This window comes from Betta splendens, chromosome 10 (assembly GCF_900634795.4).
Source record: "Betta splendens chromosome 10, fBetSpl5.4, whole genome shotgun sequence".
NCBI lineage: Eukaryota > Metazoa > Chordata > Actinopteri > Anabantiformes > Osphronemidae > Betta > Betta splendens.
In genome coordinates, this window is record NC_040890.2 from 10,651,765 (window position 1) to 10,673,211 (window position 21,447).

Sequence of the window (21,447 nt, forward strand, 5' to 3'; positions counted from 1 at the left end):
TTAGAGAGAGGCTAGAATAATTTTTTTTTCCAGAATTTTATCCTGGAGCGCTAACAACTATGCAGCTCTCACTTTGCTCCACTAGATGGCGACTCACCCACGGCCATCGCTGATACCATCTTCATTGGTCGATGCCTTTGGTCTTAATTATTCCAATTGTTCTGATTGGTGAGCGCAAAATGTAACAAATAACAAAACATCTTGTTCAGCTGAAAGCGATTTTGTGTAATCAAAAAGCAGATCCTATAATTATGGATGTTACCTTATCTCTCCTGCCAGGCAGTAAATGTTTATTTGGCTGATTTGTGAGAGGCCAGAGGGAAATGTAGATGTATTAAAAAGGTGTCAAAAAGAAGGCTAGAAGTAACGGAACTGGAAATACGCTCACTCACAAGCAGGAACGGAAACCCTCCTTCTGCACAGAACAGAGGTCTGCAGTCAGAGCCAGCTGCTGTCAGGCTCCCCAGAGGCCGAGGAACAAAACACCTCTGGGTCTGGGTCAATTTGCAAGAGATTGATTTTTATAGCTTCCATTCTGCCTGAAAGTCTCTCTGACATTTGACCAGTTAGATAAGATAAAAAAAATCAAATCTGAGTGTTGACTGATTTTCTATTGAGCTGAGGTTAAATGTACAAGACATTTAAGAGCCGGAAAGATGCCATTGAGTAATGTTACACATACACAAGTAGAATCACACACACTGATAATATCTTCAGTGAAACTCAAAGTAACGGTGCTTTTACTTAAGCATACCAGCTGATTGACATACGTTTATTGATAACATGTAACAACTAATAATTAGGAATGTGTAAAGCAGTGAAGATAATAACTGAGTATGTTGACGACAATGAGCTCAGTGTGAACATAAGACAAATGGCAGCGAATGATCCGCCACCCTGCTCTCCATCGCAGCCCGAGGCTCCACAGGTAACATCAGTCCCAAGCTCATGCGCAATGAATGGGAGCTCACTCAGCCACTGTGACGCCTGACGTCAGCAGTCAGGGTGGAGCCACGTGCATCCTTTAGAAATCCTACCTGCACCATTTATCTGGTGCTCAGCGAGCCGGGGGGACGGACGTAAAACGGGACGGAGGTTTTGGAGCGCTCCCAGGTCCCAGCCCGTTCTTCTGGGCCTATTACCACGCTGGTGCTGGTTCAGTGGGCACACCCAGGGAAATAAAACGTGCCTGCACTCCATGCACTTACTCTACAATGTGCATTACGGCCCTTTGAGGGACAGAGGGGGGTGATCTGGGCAGGGCAGGCATTCAGCGAGTCCTGAGTGCTCTCTCCGACCAGCTCACCGAGGGAAATGACCTAAATGAGAAATGATTTCCCTGCTCGCTCCACCACGTCTCCCCCTCTGCTACTGTCACCCTGGCTCTGAGGAATCCTCCCTTTGTAGGAGAGACAAAGTGATGGGGAGGCCTGGACAGGCTGTGCCGAAGTGGGCAGAAGTGCATCTCCTTCACAGGAGAGCTAGAAAAGGCCCTTGGCTTTGGGGAACACTTCTCCATTCATTAATCCACATGAACAAGCCGACAACAGTCGAGTGACACGGCCAGAAACGCTATATCCCTCTCTCTGTGGTGAGGACACAAAGGAGATTCACGCACAAACGCACAAAACGGCCGTACATTAGTGCGTGGACAGGGGCACGGCCCAGCACACAAAAGCATCATCAAGGACTTCACCGTGAAAGCTACTCAAGGAGTCCTTCTGCAAGAATGGACGCGCACAATAGTCGGCCTCACGGTCTTTTCAGCTATTTTCCGCCTCTCCTCACGCGGCAAGAGGAGGATGTTAAATCTCAAGTAGAGGTTAAATAACAGCATTTAATCTGTTCCTGAGATTAGAAGCCGTATCTCCAGCAGAGAGCGGAACCGGCCTCTCTCTCAGCGTTGGGTCAACACTAATTAACTCCCAGAAGCAGAGGCTTCAGGAGCTTCTCCAGCTTGGGCTCATGTGTGAAACTGTTTGGAGAAAGCGCATCTAGATCGGCTCTGCTGTCCCTCAATGAGCATCCGTTCATTCAGTGACACCTTGCTGGAAATGAATGACGTCTCGAGCTGCCTTCATGGATCAACGCGGTAATTACAGACTCTCACAGGCTCTAATGTGCGTGTTCAGCCCAAACAGGACGCACATGACGACTTCTACAGTCGCAAGGACATTATGTCCTGTAATAGATGCAGATGGGCTGAGCTCAGGTGCTGCACAGCTGCTCCTGCAGGGGCACAGCTCAGCCATGTGGACTTCACCTGAGCGGAGCGTCCGTCCTCCACAGGCTGAGCGGCGTCTTCCGCTGCAGACATTGATCTGATTGATGGCTTTTGCTTTTACACCACTTATGCATTCATCTGCAGGATTCCCAAAGACGCCCGGCCATCACTCAGCGCTGCCATTAGCAGAAGATCGACTACAGAATATGAACACTTCAGATATTCAAATCTGTTTGTAATACAACGCGCAGCCAGAGAAGATAAAGCAGCGCATGACAAGGCAGAGCCAGAGGAAACACTCCATCTAAATAAAAATGAGCTTCTTAAAAAATGAGATGTGATTCATCATCACGCTGCGCAGGACATTTAATCAAGGGCAGAAATGTGACAGGAGAGAATGAATGGCAGGCGTAACAGGGGGCAGACAGACACATCCAGCGGACGCACAAGCACAGGGATGATTAATGAAACGCCTGGGGGGAAACGAGACGCTCACCTCCTTTGCCTCCCCTCTTCCTGCTCTCGCCTCCTCTCAGTGCAGCAGCCGTGCAGCGGAGTAGCTGGCTCTCCTCATGTCACTGCCGCTATGAGAGAGCACACCCCTCTCTGCCCATTCATCGCTCCGCCGACGCGGCGCTCGTGCTCGGGCGGACACATGGCGCCAGGTGCGCCAATCACAGCGCGGCATGCTGCCGCGTCCAGAGCTGTGGGCGGGACAAACAGGTAGCGTGCGCCGCGCATTAATGCACGCGGGTGGCGCTGGAGTAGGCACGCCGCTGACGTCACGCGCCTTAATGAAGCCGCCCGTGACTCATCAGCTTGTTTGGCAAACATGCCCCACAGAACTCCACCCAGGCTCCATCAGGAGGAAGACACCTTCCAGCAACAAGTCGGGAGGCAGTTTGAGGCAGGTCATTGGCTGCAGCCGCTCGCCAAGGAGCCAATCACAGGTCTGCAGCCGTCCTCATCGCTAAACTACAATGACATCATCACATGACAGCATTTCGAAGGGAGGTTTACCTACAAGCATAAAGCACATTCACGTGAATGGATGCTTTAATCAATTGACACCATGCACACAGAAATGTCAACAGTTAACGTTAATGTCAAACATTTGTTATGACTGAAAAGCTATTTTGTCCAATATTTGCCAACAATGAAAAGACAGAAAGGCTCAGATAATAGAAAGCACTTTAATTCTTTACACACACCCTGCGAGACTTTTTCAACCATCACGGTTCTCCATTACCTCTGTTCTGAGGTGACCCGGACGTGACCAGGAGCTTCTCAAAGTGCCATCACGGCAAACCAAGTGCATTCCAGCACCACAAACACACAAAAACGTATGAAAACAGCATGCGAGCGAACAAAATGAAAGCAGTAAGAAGAAGAATACAAGTTTAAAGGTGTGCAATTTTCTACAAAAACCGCTTCCTGGCAGTCAGTAGTTCCTGTGCAGAGGTTAGAGTTCAAAGAGAAGCAGGATGCAAGAAATAGAAGCAACGCGAGCTCAGACGTCAGCGAGAAGCGATTCGATCCATTCCAGTGAGGGTCCAGCGCCATTTTCTCGGCTACGTTAAACAATTCATAGCAAACATTTTCACATTAACATGTGTAGTGTTTTCAGTGACACTGTAAATGCTTGCTACAAATTTCATCTTTACATTTTTCCCCACCAAGAGGCAAAGTATGAGTAGCAGAGAAGGTAGCACACTGCTGCCTCTGAGCTTATTAGTAAACCGTTTTAAAAAGTGCTTGACGATTCGGGTCTAAAATTAGTTTTGGTCTTTTGACACGACTGGGACCATGAGTTTCTAATCATGTTTCTGTCCATGCCACACGGAAAAGTCTCTCAAACTGTTGTTTCCTTTAAGTCTTTAGATTTGGGTTCAGCAGAGTCTGCGGGCTTCTTCGCCACGTCGGCTGCTTTTGAAGCCTCTGATGTTTTGCTCTCGGATTCTTCTTTGGGTTCTGGGGGAGAGGAGCCGCTGGTACCGGGCTCCTCTTTCGGCTCCGCGCTCGGCTCCTTCTCCGGGGGCAGCTGCAGGAACGACGGGACCTCCAGCTGCTCCTTGGTCAGGAGGCCTCGCTGGTCGTCCACCCTGCAGCACTGGGCCCTCGTCAGCATGTCCAGAAACCCTGACGCCGTGGGAACATCGCGTTAGGCCAAAAAAAACACTTTTAAACAGTTAACCTGCCTCGGGTTCACGCTCTCTACTCTGTGGATCTTGAACCTTGTGTTTTTAGACAATATAAACTCAATCTTTGATTCATGCTGCAATTATTTCTTATAGTTTTAAATGAGAAACTCCATGTTAGCACTAGATTTAGTATAAACATATGAACCTTCCCAGCAAATGGGTTGAGACTGTGCACCATTATAAACCCATACACTGGTGTTGCTACAGACTCCTCTGCTGATGCTTGGTGTCTTGTGGCCGTACTGTCTGACCCAACTAGATGCTGCTGAGGTGTCCTACCATCCATGTCGCGGTTCTTACTGGGCTTGGGCTGAGTCTTGGTTCTGTCCGATTGTGATGGCGGTCGGGCCTCTAGTCCTCCTCCACTCGCCGTTCCTGCCTGCGACCAAAACACATCCCAGGGTTACGACCCCAGGAAACAACAGTCCGCTTTTTACATTTCAGTAACTAAACTAAACAGTCTAGCAACTGTTGCTGACCTTCCTTTGAGATGACTCACCTGTGACGCTGCTGCAGAACCACTGCCTTTGGAGGTGCTGCTTTGGTCTTTTCCTGTTAGAATCACACATCAGATTTAAGCAGCAGGAACAAAAGTGCTTTAACTACAGTAGTCCATTGTGTAAAACACTGACAACAGCCAGCAGACAAAATATTCTTGACAGGAATTAAATCGATCTTCTTGGAGCACAGCCAAGCTAATTGAATCCATTCCCCTCCTCCTAAAGCCAGGGAGCACTGATCCAAAGGGAATTCAGTTCTGCTCTTTCAGAAGCTGGGAAATGAGGTGGGTGAACTCAAAGTGACACAGCAGTCAACAAACCAAATGGACTCAGACATGTCAACCTCTCAGAAGAGAAGGAAGAGACCAAGATACACACACACACACACAGTATCAGAGGAAGCAACACTCAGCGACAAAGAAAAAAAACTGGCAGTAAAGTTGTCATTAGAAAGTATTTGTCTTCTCCGCCAACTAAAAACGAGTAAGAGCCAAGAAATAAAAGGAACTCTTTCCAGGAAGTATAAAAAAAAAAAAAAAACTGTCAACTAAAAAAATAATGTGCATCCAGGAACATTCAGCAGTTACAAAGAACTCACATCATCAACTGTGGCGAGTGAGTCTGTATGAAAAGTACATTTGGTGTCACATCGAGGCTGCTCAGTGGAAGCAGCAGACGGACATAAACGTGATGTCCTCTGGCCCACGTTCCACTAAACACTGATATTTAAAGGTCGGGCATATTAACCTTTGCTTTTATCCAGCCGCAGCGTCTTATTGGCCAGTCTGAAGACATTACCGCTCATGTTCACAGGCTCATTGCTCCCAACCTGAAACCAAACATTAAGACTTCACGTCATTCAGTTGGTTCCATAACTAAAGCCTCAGTAAAGACTTTAAACACACACTGACCATAGTAACCACAGTGTCCTGTGGCTTAAGATGGTGCTTCTGCAGCACAGAAGACAGAGCCTCCTGCAGGGTCTTGCTAGACTTTGCCACAATCCCTGTCGTCTTACCAGTAAAGGCAACGTCCAGCCTGAAGTACACACATACACACACACATTGGGTCAGAAGCAGAGGCACATGGCTGAAGAATCACGACATATAGTAATGCACTCTCCAGTTACACAGAAATCTGTCACCACGAAGCATGAGGAGGAAATCCAAATGATCCGATAACCTACGCAATGAATAGAACAACCTAAATGTTGAACAGTGTCAGTGTTTAGTGTTAAGTGACTGCTGGCGTGGACGACTGCTGGCCACTCACGCAAATGTCACTCTGAGCTCCAGAAGGACCTGCTGGTCTCTGAGCACAGAGCAGTCCTGGTCCAGAGACAGGGGCTGCTGTGGAGACAGGACCAGTGCATCACACAGAGAAGAGTCAACACTGAACAACGGTTTTACAACCTGGAGCGACTGTGTGAGGAACAGGAAGGAGGCGGTGGTCCACGTTCACGAGCTCTCACCTTGTCCTTGCCTTGAAGGTAGATGACGACGTCTTTGAGTGGGAAACCCCTCTTCTCACACAGGCTTGCCAGCATGCCCCTGATGGGCTGGCCGGCAGGCGTGGGGGCGAGGGAGGCGCTGCCGTCGGGTAGGTACACGCAGCAGTAGCCCCCCTCGAACGCCACGCGGTTGCCACCAGGCTTATCAGGAGAGCGAGGGCTCGACCTGCCGTTCTGCAGGACGGAGACGAGACCTTGGACTGAAAATGAACTTTAAGGCAGAGTCTGCCTGCTGAACCAGCAGCAGCTACACTACAGACATCCTGCACTGACCTCCATGTGCCTGTAGAGGGCGCCCAGCTCCACGCTGCTGGTCGACTTCACTGCCATGTGGGACTCTTTTCCGGAGGCTGAGCCGTGGGTGTTGGACATATCTATTGTTATCAGTGGTAGGAGAAGCACGAAAACAGAGGAAAGGGGACATTGTGTTGAAGTTGATACATCAAGGCTTTACTCAGCACAGCATCTACACTTTGACAAGCACTACCTCCCCAGGATCCTCTTTTGTGCTCCTGTTTCTCCGAGGCACTCTTCCCACCTGGCAGGCTGTTCGAGTCGGACTTCTTGTTCTGTTCGAGACACTCAGCTCGTTTATTGTGCCACAGCTAAACTGAAACAGTAACTCACGCAGCTTCCCTCGGGTCCTTTCACCTTTTTGCTGCTGAATGAGGGGCTTTTGTCGGCCACGTCCTCCCATGATCCAGTGTGGAGCGGCTCATTAGAGAACTGAGGTAGGAGTTTGCCTTCCACACCTGCCAAAGTGCAACTCTGGTACAGAGGAGAGCGCACGAAGCGCCTGTAGCTGTCCATCTTCATCAGCTTGAATATCTGACGGAGCAGAGAGGCGGCTACAGTACAACACGCAGACAGGGACCAGTCTACCAGCGCACGGCTGAACCAACCGACCTGTGCTTGAGCCTTGTTGAACATGTCAGGCGTGGGCTTCTCCAGGTCCTTCTTCTCCGTCTTGGCCGTGTCGTCGATGTTGACCGAGTAGGGAGCACTGTCAGACAGGTAGGTGTTGTAGATGGTCTGGGCTGCAGCTTTCAGCTGGAAACGGCAGGCACATCACACTGAATCATCCTGATGACTGGACATGGACTAAAGGCTGTTTCCCAATTGATTATGAATCAACAAGCGTGAAGTCCAATGATTCATTTCTTACTATGTCCTTTGGTTATGTCACAGTGAGGTCTACGCCCCTAAACATTTGCCTGAGTTCCCATTTCCCACGGGGGCCTGCTGTAATCGACCCTTTATCTAACACATGGAAAGAAACATGGCTAATATAGACTGTCTCAACCACTTCTACACTTCTATTATGTATTTTACCAAAAGGAAGAAAACTAAAGCTATTATAGGTTAATGTGGGCTTCATTCTAGTTTCACATATACTTCTGTTTAATGACAGAAACAAGTATGAACGCTTGCTCCATTCGCACTGACATCAACAGGAAACGTACCCGTTGCTTATTAATGCCTCTCACTGACTTAAATAAAACTGAGTCGCGCACTGTAGGCGCCAAGCACTACAACAGTTTCCCCTCACTTTATATTTATCTGCTGACTACAACTGCAGAAATGAATTCAGGAAAAAACAACAATGAAGCGTTCCTTATAAAAGGGGGAAGGACCATGCACACCAACATGAATCACAGGTGACAGTTACGCTAATGCACCATGGAAGTTGCCATCGTACCTTGTCCGACGACTCGGCTGGAATCTTCCTGAACTTCTCGCAGTCTTGCCAGAATAAAATGTTCTCGTCGCTCACCTCGGATTTCAAGAAGGCCTGTGAGGGCACACACAATGAGTGAGCAACAGGGCGCAAGTACCGTGGTAAGACGCTGAGCGCTCACCTACTGGAGCCGCCGGCGTGAAGCACAAGCACATGCGTCGAGTGCGACTCACCGTGAAGTAGGAGACCCCACAGGGGTCCTCCAGCAGCTTCTCGAAGGACACGGCCCAGCTCAGCACGCCGTTGGCGGGGCCCGACTCCCCGCCTGGAGTCCCAGGAAGGCTGGAGCTGCTGCCGCCGCAGCCTCGTGCGGACATGTTCAACTCTACAAACGCAGTCAGACACGAACACGCCCATTTATCAGCGCAGGCAAGAATGAGAGTGATCAGATAGTTTCCCCCGTCGTGCACAGACACGTTGGGCCTGCAGAAATGTGACGCGTGCACGTCGTGTTTACGCTTACCTCCATCTGACACTGCCTGGATCTGTAAAGACAGAAAGAGAGAAGGGCGGTAAAACACAAACCTAAGAAAACATCTGATAAAATGCACCACGCCTCACTGAGATCACCCTGAACAGCTCATCTATGGAAACCTGGGATAAATGCAAATTACGAAAGAGACTTAAAAAAATATTAACTTACAAAATTAAACTATAGTATAAGTAATGGTAAAAAACTACAAGCAGTTGCGGCTTTGCTGTGTGCTTTCAGTGCTAAAGACATGAGAAGTGAAATGTGAACAGCTGCGTTTTAGGCTTTTTGTTTTTCTCCTCTGTCAGTGTAGTGCAATCATCCAAGGCTGCCTCCACAGGAAGTGGTTGTGACACTGACGCCAAAAGCTCTCATTCAGCTTTCGGCGTCAAAAACATACGGGTTCTGTCTGTTAGAATTCAAGCAGTTACACGCTGAAGTCTGAGCTCACTGGGACACGCCGTGCTGACGGCCACGGCTGCATGAAGGCGTAGATACGACTCCAGGGCTGCATTCATGTGCGTCCTGGAGGTTCAGGGGTTCCTCCCAAAGTCCACAGACACACGGGCTCCAACTCCACAACTGCTCACACGTGTGAATGAGGGTTTAAATGTGTCAGTGAGTCCTGCTCAGTGTGCACTGGGTTCACCTTTACAGCACTAACACACTATCAAGGACCATTAATACTGTCCTGATGTATTATATTCTTCTTGGCACCGACCAGTATCTCAGTAACCCGATTTTATTTTGCTTTGATCTACATTTGACAAACCTGCTCACTCAGTGCAAATATGTATCTTCAGCTCCATATGTGTGAAATCTAACACTATGAATCAACTCGTGGTTTTCACCGGACGTCTAGCGACCTGGTTTGACGAGGGGCCGCAGCTACAACACAAATTTTACCACAACTTCAGGTCGTCGCTAAAGAAATAACCAGTGATCTGTTTTATATAGTGCTGCAGAAATAAAGTGTCACTGTCTGATACGTTAACTCTTGACAACAGCTCTCAGCGATTCAACGTGTGACCAGATAAGACATAGGTCTGCCTCTGCAGGTGCAGGCCCTGCTGTGACTCCACCTCCACTCGTTTGCTCAAAAACTGTCGCCCAGAATACGACAACGCTGCAAAACACGTCCAAAACACTTCTCAGGGGAAGCTGAGTCGAAACCTCTCACAGTTTTGCTGAAACAATAATCTCATCTCCATCGTATAGGTTTGGGTCTGCTCTGAGAACGGCAGCAGATGAGTAGGAGTGTCTGCAAACCCCAAAGTGGACAAGATCATCCACGTTTGCTCTGCATCTACTTCACTGCGGACACTTTCCCTCATTCAGCTTTAAGAAGTGCAATCATCTCAGAAGGAGCAGACTCAAGTCAGCTCAGTCTACACACAGACAGACATGACTTGGTTCCCTCCTGTGATTCAGACAGGCCCAGTCTGTTTGCAGTGGGATCCAACTGCTGCCTCACACAGCAGCGCAGAGAGGATGGACAATATAAGCCAACACAGGAAGGGGCTCTTCCGATGTCTAGGTCCCATGACCTGGCTGTCAGTGCAGAAGTTAAAAAGTCACAAAAAGTTTGTGTTTTAAAGATATTTGTCTCCTTATGAATCTGTACGAGAATACAGCAGCTTATCCTTCTAAGAAACGGGCCCGTCGCCTACAGAACGGAACCGAAGCAGCCCGACCCAGACGGCGCGAACTCACCATGATGCCAGCAGGAATCCCTAACGCATTGCCCCTTTTGGCCATGGCGGCGCCGACCACACACCGGACTGGGAGCAGAGCTCTTCCACGACGCGCACGCTGCGATGAGGACACAGCGAAGTGCTCCACCCAAACATGATGCACACTCAAACACTCACTTGGGCCTTCCTGTGACTTCCTGCCTGGAAGGGAAGTCTTACCATAGCAACAAGCCGCAAAAGAGGAAGTATGGTTACTATGATCAAACTGTTCTCAGCCTGCGTCTTGAGAAACACTGTGATGTGGGAACACAGACAAGACAGGCGCACTCATTCTGCTTTTGATGTACAGTCAGTGTGCGACTTACTGACGCAGGTCAGCCATTGTTAAAAAGCCAGACGGAAACGCGCAGCAACAGCTTTATTCTCATGGAGCCTGCTTTGACATGGCAGTTCATTAAGACTGCAGTCATATAAAACCAGACTCAAACCACTTTTCATCATTCTATACTGTTTAGTGTAACTAAAACAGACCTGGGGAGCTGAAATTAATATCTGACACGCATCATAAACCATTGTCAACATGCGGCCAGTATTATTGCACTAATCTGGTTTGAGATCAAACTATGCAGCAGCTACACAGCGGTCTGTGCGCATAGTTAGAGATACAGAGATATGAACGCATCCGCTTTTTATCTGCGTGTGTGTGCGTGCGTGTGTGTGTGTGTGTGTGTGTGTCGAACCTTCACCGTCGCTGTGCCTCTGGTGACTGTGCACCCTTTGTCATACTCCATGTATTGCCTTCGCGCCGCTGCTTTTGCCAGGTGCGTGAACCTGTGACAAAGTCTTCTGAAAGTCAACATCTACAAAATAAAAAACACACAACAACAACAACAACAACAAACAAGCCAGGAGTTAAGCGCTAAGCTGGGAAAAGTCAGCAGCAACGCGAGGAAGTTAATGAGCAGCTGTCTCCGCTGATTACCTTGGTCCGGACACGCGCGCGCGGAGCAGCGATTCAGGTGCGCACGTGCCTGGTCAGCGCTCTGTTTAGCACCTGCTAGCGTGGCCTGCAACACACATCCCGTAAGCAAAGCGCTGCATGCAGCCAAATAAAACCAAATTGAATGTTCCATGTGGTGTTGCAACACGGCTAATAAATATCATAGAGCAGCAAAGCGACTCAGAGGTGATTTGAATGAACAAACCAACCATCTCCATGGGACACCTTTTACCTTCAGCGCAGGCAGGTGTGCATTTAGAAATAAAGGGCTGAGCGCGTGATGGGTTTACTGACACCCGGCCTCTTCAACGCAGAGGCTTGTGTAACCGTTTAGAAATACCAGCAGCTCCCTCTACTGGCCACTGTGGGAATAAAGGCCCAGTCTGACATCGGTACTAGTCACAACTTGGTTATAATCCACTAACGTTGTGGGTCACATTAAATAATGTGTCCAGAATCCTTGTCTGGTTTATATTTGTATCCTTCTGTTTTGCTGATAACGGACTATTCTTTCATTATGAAATGCTAAAAACCCATAATTGAAATACTAAGGAACCGCATACAGCAACTTAACTGTCCCCAATTCCACCTACAAACAAACACTGATGTGTTTCAGTGACTTCCTGGAAAGACTGGATTTGCATCAGTATCAGTGTTTATGATTGGTACCGTCGAGCTTTTTTCAATGCAAACACTACTGGGTTAGGCAAAGCAGAACAGGACACAACTGTACGAGCAGACGACACCACAGGTAGAAAAATAATATATTGTTTTTAGCTTTCTAATACTATGACTGTGCTGTTCTTTTTAAAATGCTTTTCCCAAACTATGTTGAATTAATTTCCGCAGACGATGGATGTGAAAACAATATCATCTGTAGGTCTTTTGCTTTGTCATCTTCTTATAGGTAAGAAGTACATATACATATTCACACATACATACACTGCATTTACTTTTTAAGTTCACCTACTCAAAATTTTATCATTTCAGCCGGTGTTTGCCTTGATTGTGCTTCTGATGGTAAAAACAACAAATTTAATAATAAATAATAAATTATGCTTAAATTTGATGTTACTTTATGCAATAAGCAAGGCACTTTATTTGTAGAACACAGCATTAACATGTTTTGTGTCGGTAAATGTACAGTACATGTCTGTTGGACTGTGCTGTTGAACAACTGAAGCAAAATGAAAAGAAAATGTTACTGTAAATGTTTTATGTTACATTTTTGTTTTTCCTGTATAGATCTGTGTGCATTGTGCCTAAAACCAGATCCATCGTGTCCACAAGTTTGTGTATCGTGCTTAAATTTAGCTGTTTCCATTACAGGTTAGTTACTACTATAGTTTCTTCTCCTTTGTTTGCAATGTAAATACTATTATTTTACAAATGGTATCATAGGTAATTGCCCACAGTAATGGGCAGCGTGGTTACTACGGTATCACAAAAACATCTCTGATTTGTTTTTCTTTCCTTAGCTTTTCTAGCATCTGTTCCATCAAGCTGCAGAAAAGGTGCGCTCTGACAGTATTTTAAAATGCCGTAGGTTCTTATTTTCCTCGCCATAAATATCTCCTCTGCCCATCAGAATTCTCTGTGAATATCACCAGCTCCAATTCAAACCCGAAGGAGGGTGACAGCGTCAATTTAACGTGTGTCAATAACCTTCCTGATAAAGATCTGTCGTTCAGATGGAGCAAGGATGGAGTAAAGAAAGGTGGAAACAACAGCAACCTTGTTCTCAATAATGTGCTTTCATCTGCTACTGGCTCGTACAACTGCTCTGTGGACAGCGTGTGTGGCAGTTATTCTGCCCAGTACTCTCTCACTGTGCCCAGTAAGTTCTTTTCACACAGCAGCAGACAAACTTTAGTTAAGCATGTAAACTGTGCCTTTTGACACCAGATATAAACATCTAATGACTTGTGATGTGTGTGGAATCCTCTCCATCCTCCATCTTCATGCAGACAACAGCGTGATCATCCTGGTGGTCTGTGGAGTTGCAGCTTTGGTTCTGGTTCTGATTATGGGTCTGGCCATGAAGTTCAAACTGAAAAGAGACAACGGTAAGAACCCTGTTTAGACCGTCTGCGCTACTACTGGAGAGAATAAAGACACAGCGTATCCTCTGATGTTCCTAGTGTACAAACATGCACAGTGTTTTAAATATGCTTACACTTTTGTCAGCGCTGATGAGAATATGAAGCTGATGAAAAACAATGATCTAGCTCTGAAAGACGTGCACAGACAAGTCAAAGTTTGCAAATCTAGTATGCAAATACAAGTTGTACAAGCAAATGAATTCGAGCTGGATCAGGATAAAAATAACAGCAAAATGTGCAGGACAGCTTTGTTACATTAGACACAACATGTTAAAATGACTCCAGCTTCAAATTCACAGCACAAACACGGAGTAAAGCCATTGTGTGTTACACTATTCTACACATATTCCTTTAATATTTGCCTGGTGTGAACACTATCATTGCATATATATATATATATATGGTGACACCTCCTCTATGTGTCTCTGCAGCTAAACACAGAGAGAGGAGGAAGCAGAGGGAACAGATTGGGCAAAGCGGCGGCCAAGCGCCATTCACAATACGACAGACCTAAATAAGAAGCAATCACATCTACAGTTACTTCGTAATAACAGAGTTGCATAATCAGCTGTCATAGTATTTGCAATAGGAATAAAATGTCATTAATCGCTGCATTCTGGAGTAATTGTGTGCTGATCGGATGGAGTCACAGTACAGGCTTATGAAGCGGACTCCTCCACACCAGGGTGGAGCCGTTGTGTAACACAGCCTCATAACTGCACTCGCTGGCTGACCAGCGATCAGTTCAGGAAAAGGGCCTGGACATGTTTTAATCCAGACGGGGGGCAAAAGCGCTCCAACTAATCCCGCTGAACGCTGCACAGAGCAGCCTTGTAGCAGCTGCCATGTAACGGATATGTGGGATGATAATGCTTCCCATTGAACTCTGAGAGACGGAGAGACATGGGATCTGGCAGACCTTCATGACACAGACATGCCAAACAACACAATGTAAATCCTCTCAAGTTTCTGTGCTAAGATTAGTGAGAATTGTCAATAATTGTCAGCACGTCCCCCTTTGACACATGGCAGCATTTCTGATCTTGATTCCCCTCCCAGCGTAACATTAATAATATCAATGTGCGTGAATGTGTGAGGGGCTTTTATTTTGTAGTAGCTTCCTCGTGTAGCAGGTGGCTCAGGGATAATCCAGGTAAAGCCACTGCAAAGTGGAGATGGGGAGATGAGCAAAGGAGGGGGGGGGGCCTTTGCATGGATGACTGGGGCTAATTCTGGCCTCCTAATCCCAGTCCCATGCACCCTCCCCCTCTTCCTTCCTGGCTAATTTCACGGCGACACCGACGACCAATTGACGCCTAGGTAGACGTTACGATCACATGCACACGTAGCACTTGACCCGACCACGTTTACAGAGGAAGCCGAGGGAAAACACAAAGGCCAGGGCGCATTTGGCGGATCCCTAGAACTCATGCAGGTCGGTGCGCGTGACCGGAGAATGTAGCTGCAGCGTTTCCCAGCCAAGCCACAGGAAACAAGCCACCATGGGAGAAGCTCAAAAGGTGAGTTCCTTGATCTGGAAGAGCAGGACTCGATAAAACAAAGGGTGAGCACAATGTTTGCTGCTGATGTCGTACAGATATGAGTCGTACAGGTGCCTATCAATTATCAGACCTCCTCAGCTACTACGAATAGATTCATTTAAATTCTGTTGCATGTCTGTTTGTATGTGTGGGTCTGTGACCTACAGTATAATATATGATTATAGGTCAGAACAGACCTTCAGCCTTTGATGCACTTGTAGTTACACATACTGTAAAACCTGTGAATCCCATATTTAGAGCCACAGCCTGTAGTTGTGCAACCTCCCCTCAGACTAATCACATTAAACGTTGCATCATTACATGAATGGCGCCCTAATCAACACCGGTTGTTTTCTAACGCGGCAGCAGATTAATTCTTCCAGAACAGAGGTAGCTCCAGGAAAGCCGGGCCGGGATTGGCTGGCAGCTTGGCAGGGCAGGATGAGCACACGTAAGGGGGAGCTTTATCTGAACTTAGAAAGGAGGTCAGTGAGTCAGTCAGTGAGTAGGGGGTCTGTGCAAAATGTTCATTTCATTTTATTCACGTCTAATTTTTTATATAAAATAAATAGTAAATAGCTCTTGCGTTTCGATTCTGCCCTCTAGTGTTATAGGCCTATTATAAGTCCTGAAGGGTCTGTGTGGGCTGCTGTTCCCCCCTGCAGGGCTTGCTCTCTGTCATTGAGAAGCTGAAGGGATCCACGGAGCAGGAGGTCAGGATAGTGCTGCTGGGGCTGGACAACGCCGGGAAGACCACGCTGCTGAAGAGCCTGGCCTCGGAGGACGTCAACACCATCACGCCCACACAGGTGGAGCACAGCAACACTCAGACCCAGACCGGCTCGAACGCTCACGCGGGCTACGCTCTAAAGGGGAAGAACGGCTCGTACAGCGCACGTGCACGCTTTCTTCCCGTGTGATTATCTCCCCTCTGATATGATTAGCTCACACCCCTGCATTCATCTCACCAGACAGACACAAAGCAGCAGGATGCAGTGAGGCAGCGCATGGTCACAACAATCCTAAATAAGACTGGACAGGTCAACATATCAGCCTTGATCCCTCCAGTCTCGTCCCCACATTTGCCCCTCAGCTCTTATACAATCTCGCCAACTGAAAAACGCCCGCGGATTAACACAGTGACCGCTTCCTCGTAAACGCCTGCCCACAGGTAACGAGAATGAAGTCGAGGAACCGCACTGACTGAACACACACCTGGGTTCTAGTGCATCGGCGCGTAATGAATGAGCTGATTAGGGGGTCGGCGCTGCGCTGCGTCCGGGAGCTGAAGGGGAGGCCGGATGAGCGCGGCACTGACTCCAGATCTGTGCTTCGCTGCAGGGCTTCAACATCAAGAGCGTGGCTTCACACGGCATGAAACTCAACGTGTGGGACATCGGAGGCCAGAGGAAAATCAGACCCTTCTGGAAAAAGTACCTGGAGAACACAGACCTCTTGGTGAGGAAACGTGATGTTAAGTCTGACTCTAATCTCAGACTTTTATTACAAACACTAATGAATTTGATGATGATGGTATAAATATGAATGAAAGTACCTTTTAAATTGTATTCAGATCAAAGTTGTGTCTGTTCTTTCAGATCTACGTTATTGACAGTGCAGACAAGAAGCGGTTTGAGGAGACGGGCCTGGTGAGCTTTTAGTTCCTGGCTGTGTCAAATTAGCCTTTAGCGCAGATCAGTGTCATTTCTGCACGTGCTTAACAATAACATCCAAGCCGCTGTCCGGCCTGCGATGTGTCCGTGCGCAGGAGCTGTCGGAGCTGATCGACGAGGAGAACCTAAAGGGCGTTCCCGTGCTCATCTTTGCCAATAAGCAGGATCTGGCCACAGCGTCTCCGGCCAGCGAGATCGCTGAGGGCCTCAACCTGCACACGTACCGGGACCGCGAGTGGCAGATCCAGGCCTGCTCCGCCGTGTCCGGGGAGGGAGTTCAGGTCAGAGCCACTCGCCGCCTGCTTTATGACACAGAATCGCTCTACGCACCGCTCATCTGCATGTCTTCCTCCACAGGACGGCATGAACTGGATCTGTAACAACATTGTGAACAAGAAGAAGTGAAGCAGCATCTTGACCCAAGTCTCACCGAGAACCAGCGTCACCTAAAGCATTAAATAAATGTTTGAATTAATTTAATATTAAAACACTTCACCTGCGGAGGTGAAATGTTCCTCTCACGGTCATTTTTACAAATTAAATCATTTTAACAACATAGTTAATTTAACAGGAACAGATTAAATGGAAATTACAATTACACACTAGGTTGATAAATTTCCTGTGCACCTCCCTTTGTTCTAATGATCCATGTCAGGTGAATCTGTGGGTAGCTGTGTAGAACATGTTGTCAGTTCAGAGCGAGTGTTTTTGACAGTAAAATAATTAGTCAATTCTGCTTCCTCTGCGTTATTGTAGTCACTTTTTTTTCCAAACATGGCGTAAATGCACAAATAAGAAGAGAAACACACTGTTATTAAAAGCCAAGAACAACCTTCACACCACAGTAACAACTATGCGGAATGTGCGACGCCAGAGAGGGAATAACAAAAACACCAGCGTGTGAGAGCGGAGAGTTTACAGCGAGACATCAACTCTTCCAGGCAGGAGAGAACAAACAGCGCAGGAAACGGCACGCGGGGAGGCCGACTAATGATCGGCAGGCGCGTCTCCCAATCAGCTCGTTTCACATGTTAATTCGGGGACTCGCAGGCGCCTCCCAGTGCTGCGTCTGTGAGGGGCCGTCATGGAGCCTCTTCATGGAGGTGGAGCATCTTCCCGTCCAGCTGTGAGCACAAACACCAGCCGCCTGCCTCGTGTGGGGGAAACGTTGATGTAAAAAAACCCTCGTCGCCGTCTGAGACGCTCAGAAAAGGTGGTTCAGGTTATTGATTTGCGGACGATTTCCTCGTTTATCCCCACGTGCAGCAGCTGGAGCCCCTCGGGATTAAGGGCCCGCGCGGCCGCTTATTTGACCTTCAGCTTGACCTTGGCGTCGCCTCGCGTGTGCCGCTCCATCTTTTGGCTCCTCTCAGATGCAGTTGGATTTAATGGAGCGCTTGTCTCCGCGATGCGGAGTTGTAATTAACTATCTGAAAGCGCTCCATAATCACATCAGCTGGCATGATTTGTTGTGAGTCCTCCTCAATGTGAAATTATGCTAATGAGCAGTTTTTTTTATTTTATTGTCTTTGGCGGTTAGGGTTAGGGTCTGGCGTTTGTGCGAGTGGTTCGGTGGGAAAAACAGCTTTGTGATTTACTTGCTGAATGTGTTAACAAAATGACTGAATATCAGTAGAATAATTGAAGCGTCTCCATGGGGACTAAAAATTGGAGCAAGGCCTCAAACATTTTTTAGGCATCAGCTCCTGTTGAGGGAGCACAGCAGGGGGTGTGGGACCAATTACGGTTTGTACTAAAGGATCGTTGTGGCTGTTTGAAAGGGACCAGACGGCGAAGGAGCCCGAGTGACGGGGGAAATGAGTCTGCATTTTGCATCGTGGTCTTCGGCGCTGCCTGTTCTGCCAACAGGTGGCAGTGTTAGAGAGCCTGGCTAACACCCGGCTCATCAGGAGGCTCCTCACAAATAAGGGATTTGACACAGTCTCATTTCACACAGGATTTAGTCAAGGCAGTTACTTTTTTCCTGCACAGGTTCAGAAGAATATGAATAAATTATAATGTGCATCATTTAAGGATAATAATTACAATTCACACCCACAAATCACTTGAGTTTGTTGATGTTGCACACCTAATCCTAAGGTGCTATGATGTCAGCCGGCGTTGCCATGGCGACCGCCCTGTTACTCGTGGTCCGCCAGCCGCCTCTCGTCCTCGTCCAGCCCTCCCTCTCCAGTTCCTCCGTTTCTTTCATTTCCCGAGCTCCGCTCATCAAAAGACCGGCCAGCAGAGCGAGTGGACGACAGCGCGGCGGCAACACGGGTAGGAACAAAAGAGTGTGAAGCATAATTAACCTGCTGCTCGTAAACAGGACGCGATGATGCTGGTCACAAAAATAATGAAGCTGAACATTAAGAATGTTAAAGATGATCAAGGCCGGTAGTTTGAGGCTATTTCTTTCCTGTTCCACAGGTTTATTTGTCATTAGAGGTCATTACACCGACTTCTTCCTCTGTTTGTGATAAACCAACGTAAAAGTGGCCGTCGCCTTAAAGTGTGGCTGACCCACAGGACGCCATATTCCCATCATGACAGAAGTTCCCCACTCGGCGGCTGCAGGGACCCCAGCGAGCCTCCGGACCGCCAGCCCCCCGTGGGGGGAGCTGCACATGCAGGCGCACAGCGTCCTGGTGGTGGTCGTCTTCTGCGTGGTCTGCCTCCTCCTCCTGGTGGCCTTCCTCTACGCCGCCTGCATCCACTGCTCCACCGCCTCCGCAGCCAAAGACACGGGCGCTGGGCGCAGCCTGGAGCCGGAGGATGCCACGTATCGCGGCAGCTCGTCGGAAAACCCATCAGTGCGGAACACGGTCTGACACAAAGACTGACGGCCGACTGTTTCTGTGTTAACAATGTCTACGCTGAAGTGGCGTCTGGTGTGTGTGTGGCAGGAAGGAACTACAGCTGACTGGTCCAAAGGTGCCAGCAGAGGGTTCAGGTTTGATTTAATGGGGATAAATACTCTCACACACACACACACACACACACACACACACACACACACACACACACACACACACACACACACACACACACACACACACACACTCCTTATTTCAAACATGACACACAACTATGTCCTAAGTGTGAAATATATGCAAATGAGTGTGAACAACTGATTTTGAGTGACAAGACAGACAATAACAGATGACTCAGCAGTTGTCTCTCTTTATTTCCACCGAGCCGACAAGTGTTCGCATTGTGCTGTGCACCGGGCTGATGCCGAACAATGAACTCAGACGTGCGACATGAAGGAGCAGGACAGAGGAGCACAGTGTCCCGGGCGAAGCAAGGAGTCGCTGGGTCCTCGTCCTTCTCTGTCCTCTGTCCTCTGCAGGGGGTCTCGCTTTCAAGAAGAAACAAAACCAGAGACTGATGCTGGGACATCAAAATGGCTGATGAGGCAGAAAGAGCGACAGACATCTGCTCATAATTCCTCTGATGGAGGGGATTAAAATGGCAGGTGGCAGATTTTCAACAGACAAAGTTCCCTGATGAAAAATGATTCACTTTTACCTCCTTGAGATTGGCACCTGTAATCAGCTGCTCGGAAACCTCCGAGACCTCAGGGAGTCATCCTGGCGGCGTTATCGCTACATGTGCCGCCTCAAAGTCAGAGCCACTGATAAACTAGACTGGCAAACCAACAAGCAAGCTGCAATTATCTACTCCGAATACTAAGTGTGCTGACTCCCCAGAGCCACAACACTGCAGCGTATTATTACATATATTTTCTCTTAGATCCAGAAATGTGTTTTCCATCTGATGCTAATGCCCCAAATCCTCCATTAACGCAGATTACAGCCTGAGTCTTGGGTCTTATGTAGGTTCTGCACCATTTGAAGATAACATGGATTTTAAGCGACGTGGCGCAGTTTATACTTTTAAGCATCTTACGCATTTGCTGCTTTTAATTGAGCTCCGCTGCTTAACTCAAAAGTTCAGCGTTGAACAGAAGAGAGCCGAGGATGATTCATATGTTCGACGGCAAATTACAAATAATTGCATGTTGTCATAATGTGCGCATGAATGCAGCGTGGTGGGAGTCGTTGCCATGGTGACTGCTTTGACCTCTGACTTTGATAGTAATGATGTCCCTTCGAGGCGTATCAGGCTCAGAGGTGGCGCTGCAGAGCCGGCTTCTCCTTTCTGCCGTCACTTTGAACTTATTTTTCTTCCCGCGTGTTCATTCGTTATTTCATCCACCTTTCAGATAACAGATAATGTTCAAACGCTACTTCAAAGAGCAGTTGAAGCTGAAATGTTCTTTTTCAGACCGGTATATGTTCAATAAAAGGTGGATAGGACAAAACCAGAGCCTTTGAACACTTTGGAATTTATTTTATTTCTGCAAAATTACATAAAATAGGACACAACTTTAAATCCAATCACACGAACAAATGAATTGCACAAAACATTGTAAAATGATTCATTTGAAGAGGAAGTTAACATCAGTAAATAAAATGAGAATCAGGTGTGTCTCTGGCCCTTTTCTCTTTAAGTAGGACAAATTCTGGTCTGTTTGTAAAAGTGCTTCATGACTCGATCAAAAGACATTATCCAAGACCTTAAAAGAGGTTTTTGCTCAACAGTCCACGATAACGCTGACTGGGCACAAACACAGACCAGTAAGTGGCTTTGGTACCAACAAAGAGCAGGACATGTAGCATCAAGAAAACTGAGGACTGACACCAACTTTTATGAGTCCATCATCAGACCAAGGCCTGAACTGAACTGAGCTGAAAGGATGAAGCCAGGAGGCAAAACATCCCAACAG

At 47.6% G+C, this 21,447-nt stretch overlaps 2 protein-coding genes and 1 long non-coding RNA gene across 8 annotated transcripts; 2 read left to right on the forward strand and 1 right to left on the reverse strand.

The window, feature by feature from the left end:
- Nucleotides 1-3,403: 3,403 nt before the first annotated feature.
- rgs14b (regulator of G protein signaling 14b) lies at nucleotides 3,404-11,693 on the reverse strand. Of its 4 annotated transcripts, XM_029165813.3 has the most exons (18): nucleotides 11,572-11,693; nucleotides 11,322-11,406; nucleotides 11,080-11,199; nucleotides 10,359-10,553; nucleotides 8,637-8,658; nucleotides 8,347-8,498; nucleotides 8,135-8,227; nucleotides 7,342-7,485; nucleotides 7,087-7,263; nucleotides 6,923-7,004; nucleotides 6,709-6,809; nucleotides 6,397-6,609; nucleotides 6,198-6,274; nucleotides 5,837-5,963; nucleotides 5,673-5,754; nucleotides 4,925-4,977; nucleotides 4,705-4,804; nucleotides 3,404-4,363 (listed from the first exon to the last, which is right to left on the reverse strand). In XM_029165813.3, exons 3-18 carry the CDS (start codon nucleotides 11,197-11,199, stop codon nucleotides 4,077-4,079), a joined length of 2,025 nt encoding a protein of 674 aa, XP_029021646.1. In that variant the 5' UTR covers nucleotides 11,322-11,406; nucleotides 11,572-11,693; the 3' UTR covers nucleotides 3,404-4,076. The 4 variants fall into 4 exon arrangements, with proteins under 4 accessions (XP_029021646.1, XP_029021647.1, XP_029021648.1 ...); XM_029165814.3 differs by lacking the exon at nucleotides 11,572-11,693 and having other exon boundaries at nucleotides 6,198-6,271; nucleotides 11,322-11,565; XM_029165815.3 differs by lacking the exon at nucleotides 11,572-11,693 and having other exon boundaries at nucleotides 4,726-4,804; nucleotides 11,322-11,565.
- Nucleotides 11,694-11,988: 295 nt separating this feature from the next.
- Nucleotides 11,989-17,391, forward strand: arl3l1 (ADP ribosylation factor like GTPase 3, like 1). Of its 3 annotated transcripts, XR_003787469.3 has the most exons (9): nucleotides 11,991-12,090; nucleotides 12,189-12,246; nucleotides 12,330-12,359; nucleotides 12,585-12,668; nucleotides 12,818-12,853; nucleotides 12,928-13,176; nucleotides 13,307-13,405; nucleotides 13,873-15,005; nucleotides 15,648-15,785. XR_003787469.3 is itself a non-coding variant. In XM_041072682.2 (6 exons), exons 1-6 carry the CDS (start codon nucleotides 14,944-14,946, stop codon nucleotides 17,058-17,060), a joined length of 564 nt encoding a protein of 187 aa, XP_040928616.1. In that variant the 5' UTR covers nucleotides 14,698-14,943; the 3' UTR covers nucleotides 17,061-17,391. The 3 variants fall into 3 exon arrangements, 1 of the variants encoding a protein (XP_040928616.1); XR_008695978.1 differs by lacking the exon at nucleotides 12,330-12,359 and having other exon boundaries at nucleotides 11,989-12,090; XM_041072682.2 differs by lacking the exons at nucleotides 11,991-12,090; nucleotides 12,189-12,246; nucleotides 12,330-12,359; ... (2 more) ...; nucleotides 12,928-13,176; nucleotides 13,307-13,405 and adding exons at nucleotides 16,324-16,440; nucleotides 16,581-16,631; nucleotides 16,751-16,936; nucleotides 17,013-17,391 and having other exon boundaries at nucleotides 14,698-14,961; nucleotides 15,648-15,791.
- A 430-nt stretch (nucleotides 17,392-17,821) lies between these two features.
- Nucleotides 17,822-21,149, forward strand: LOC114865055 (uncharacterized). The gene is made up of 2 exons (XR_003787468.3): nucleotides 17,822-18,935; nucleotides 19,086-21,149. It is a non-coding gene; the product is annotated as an uncharacterized LOC114865055 (long non-coding RNA).
- The last annotated feature ends 298 nt before the right edge of the window (nucleotides 21,150-21,447 follow it).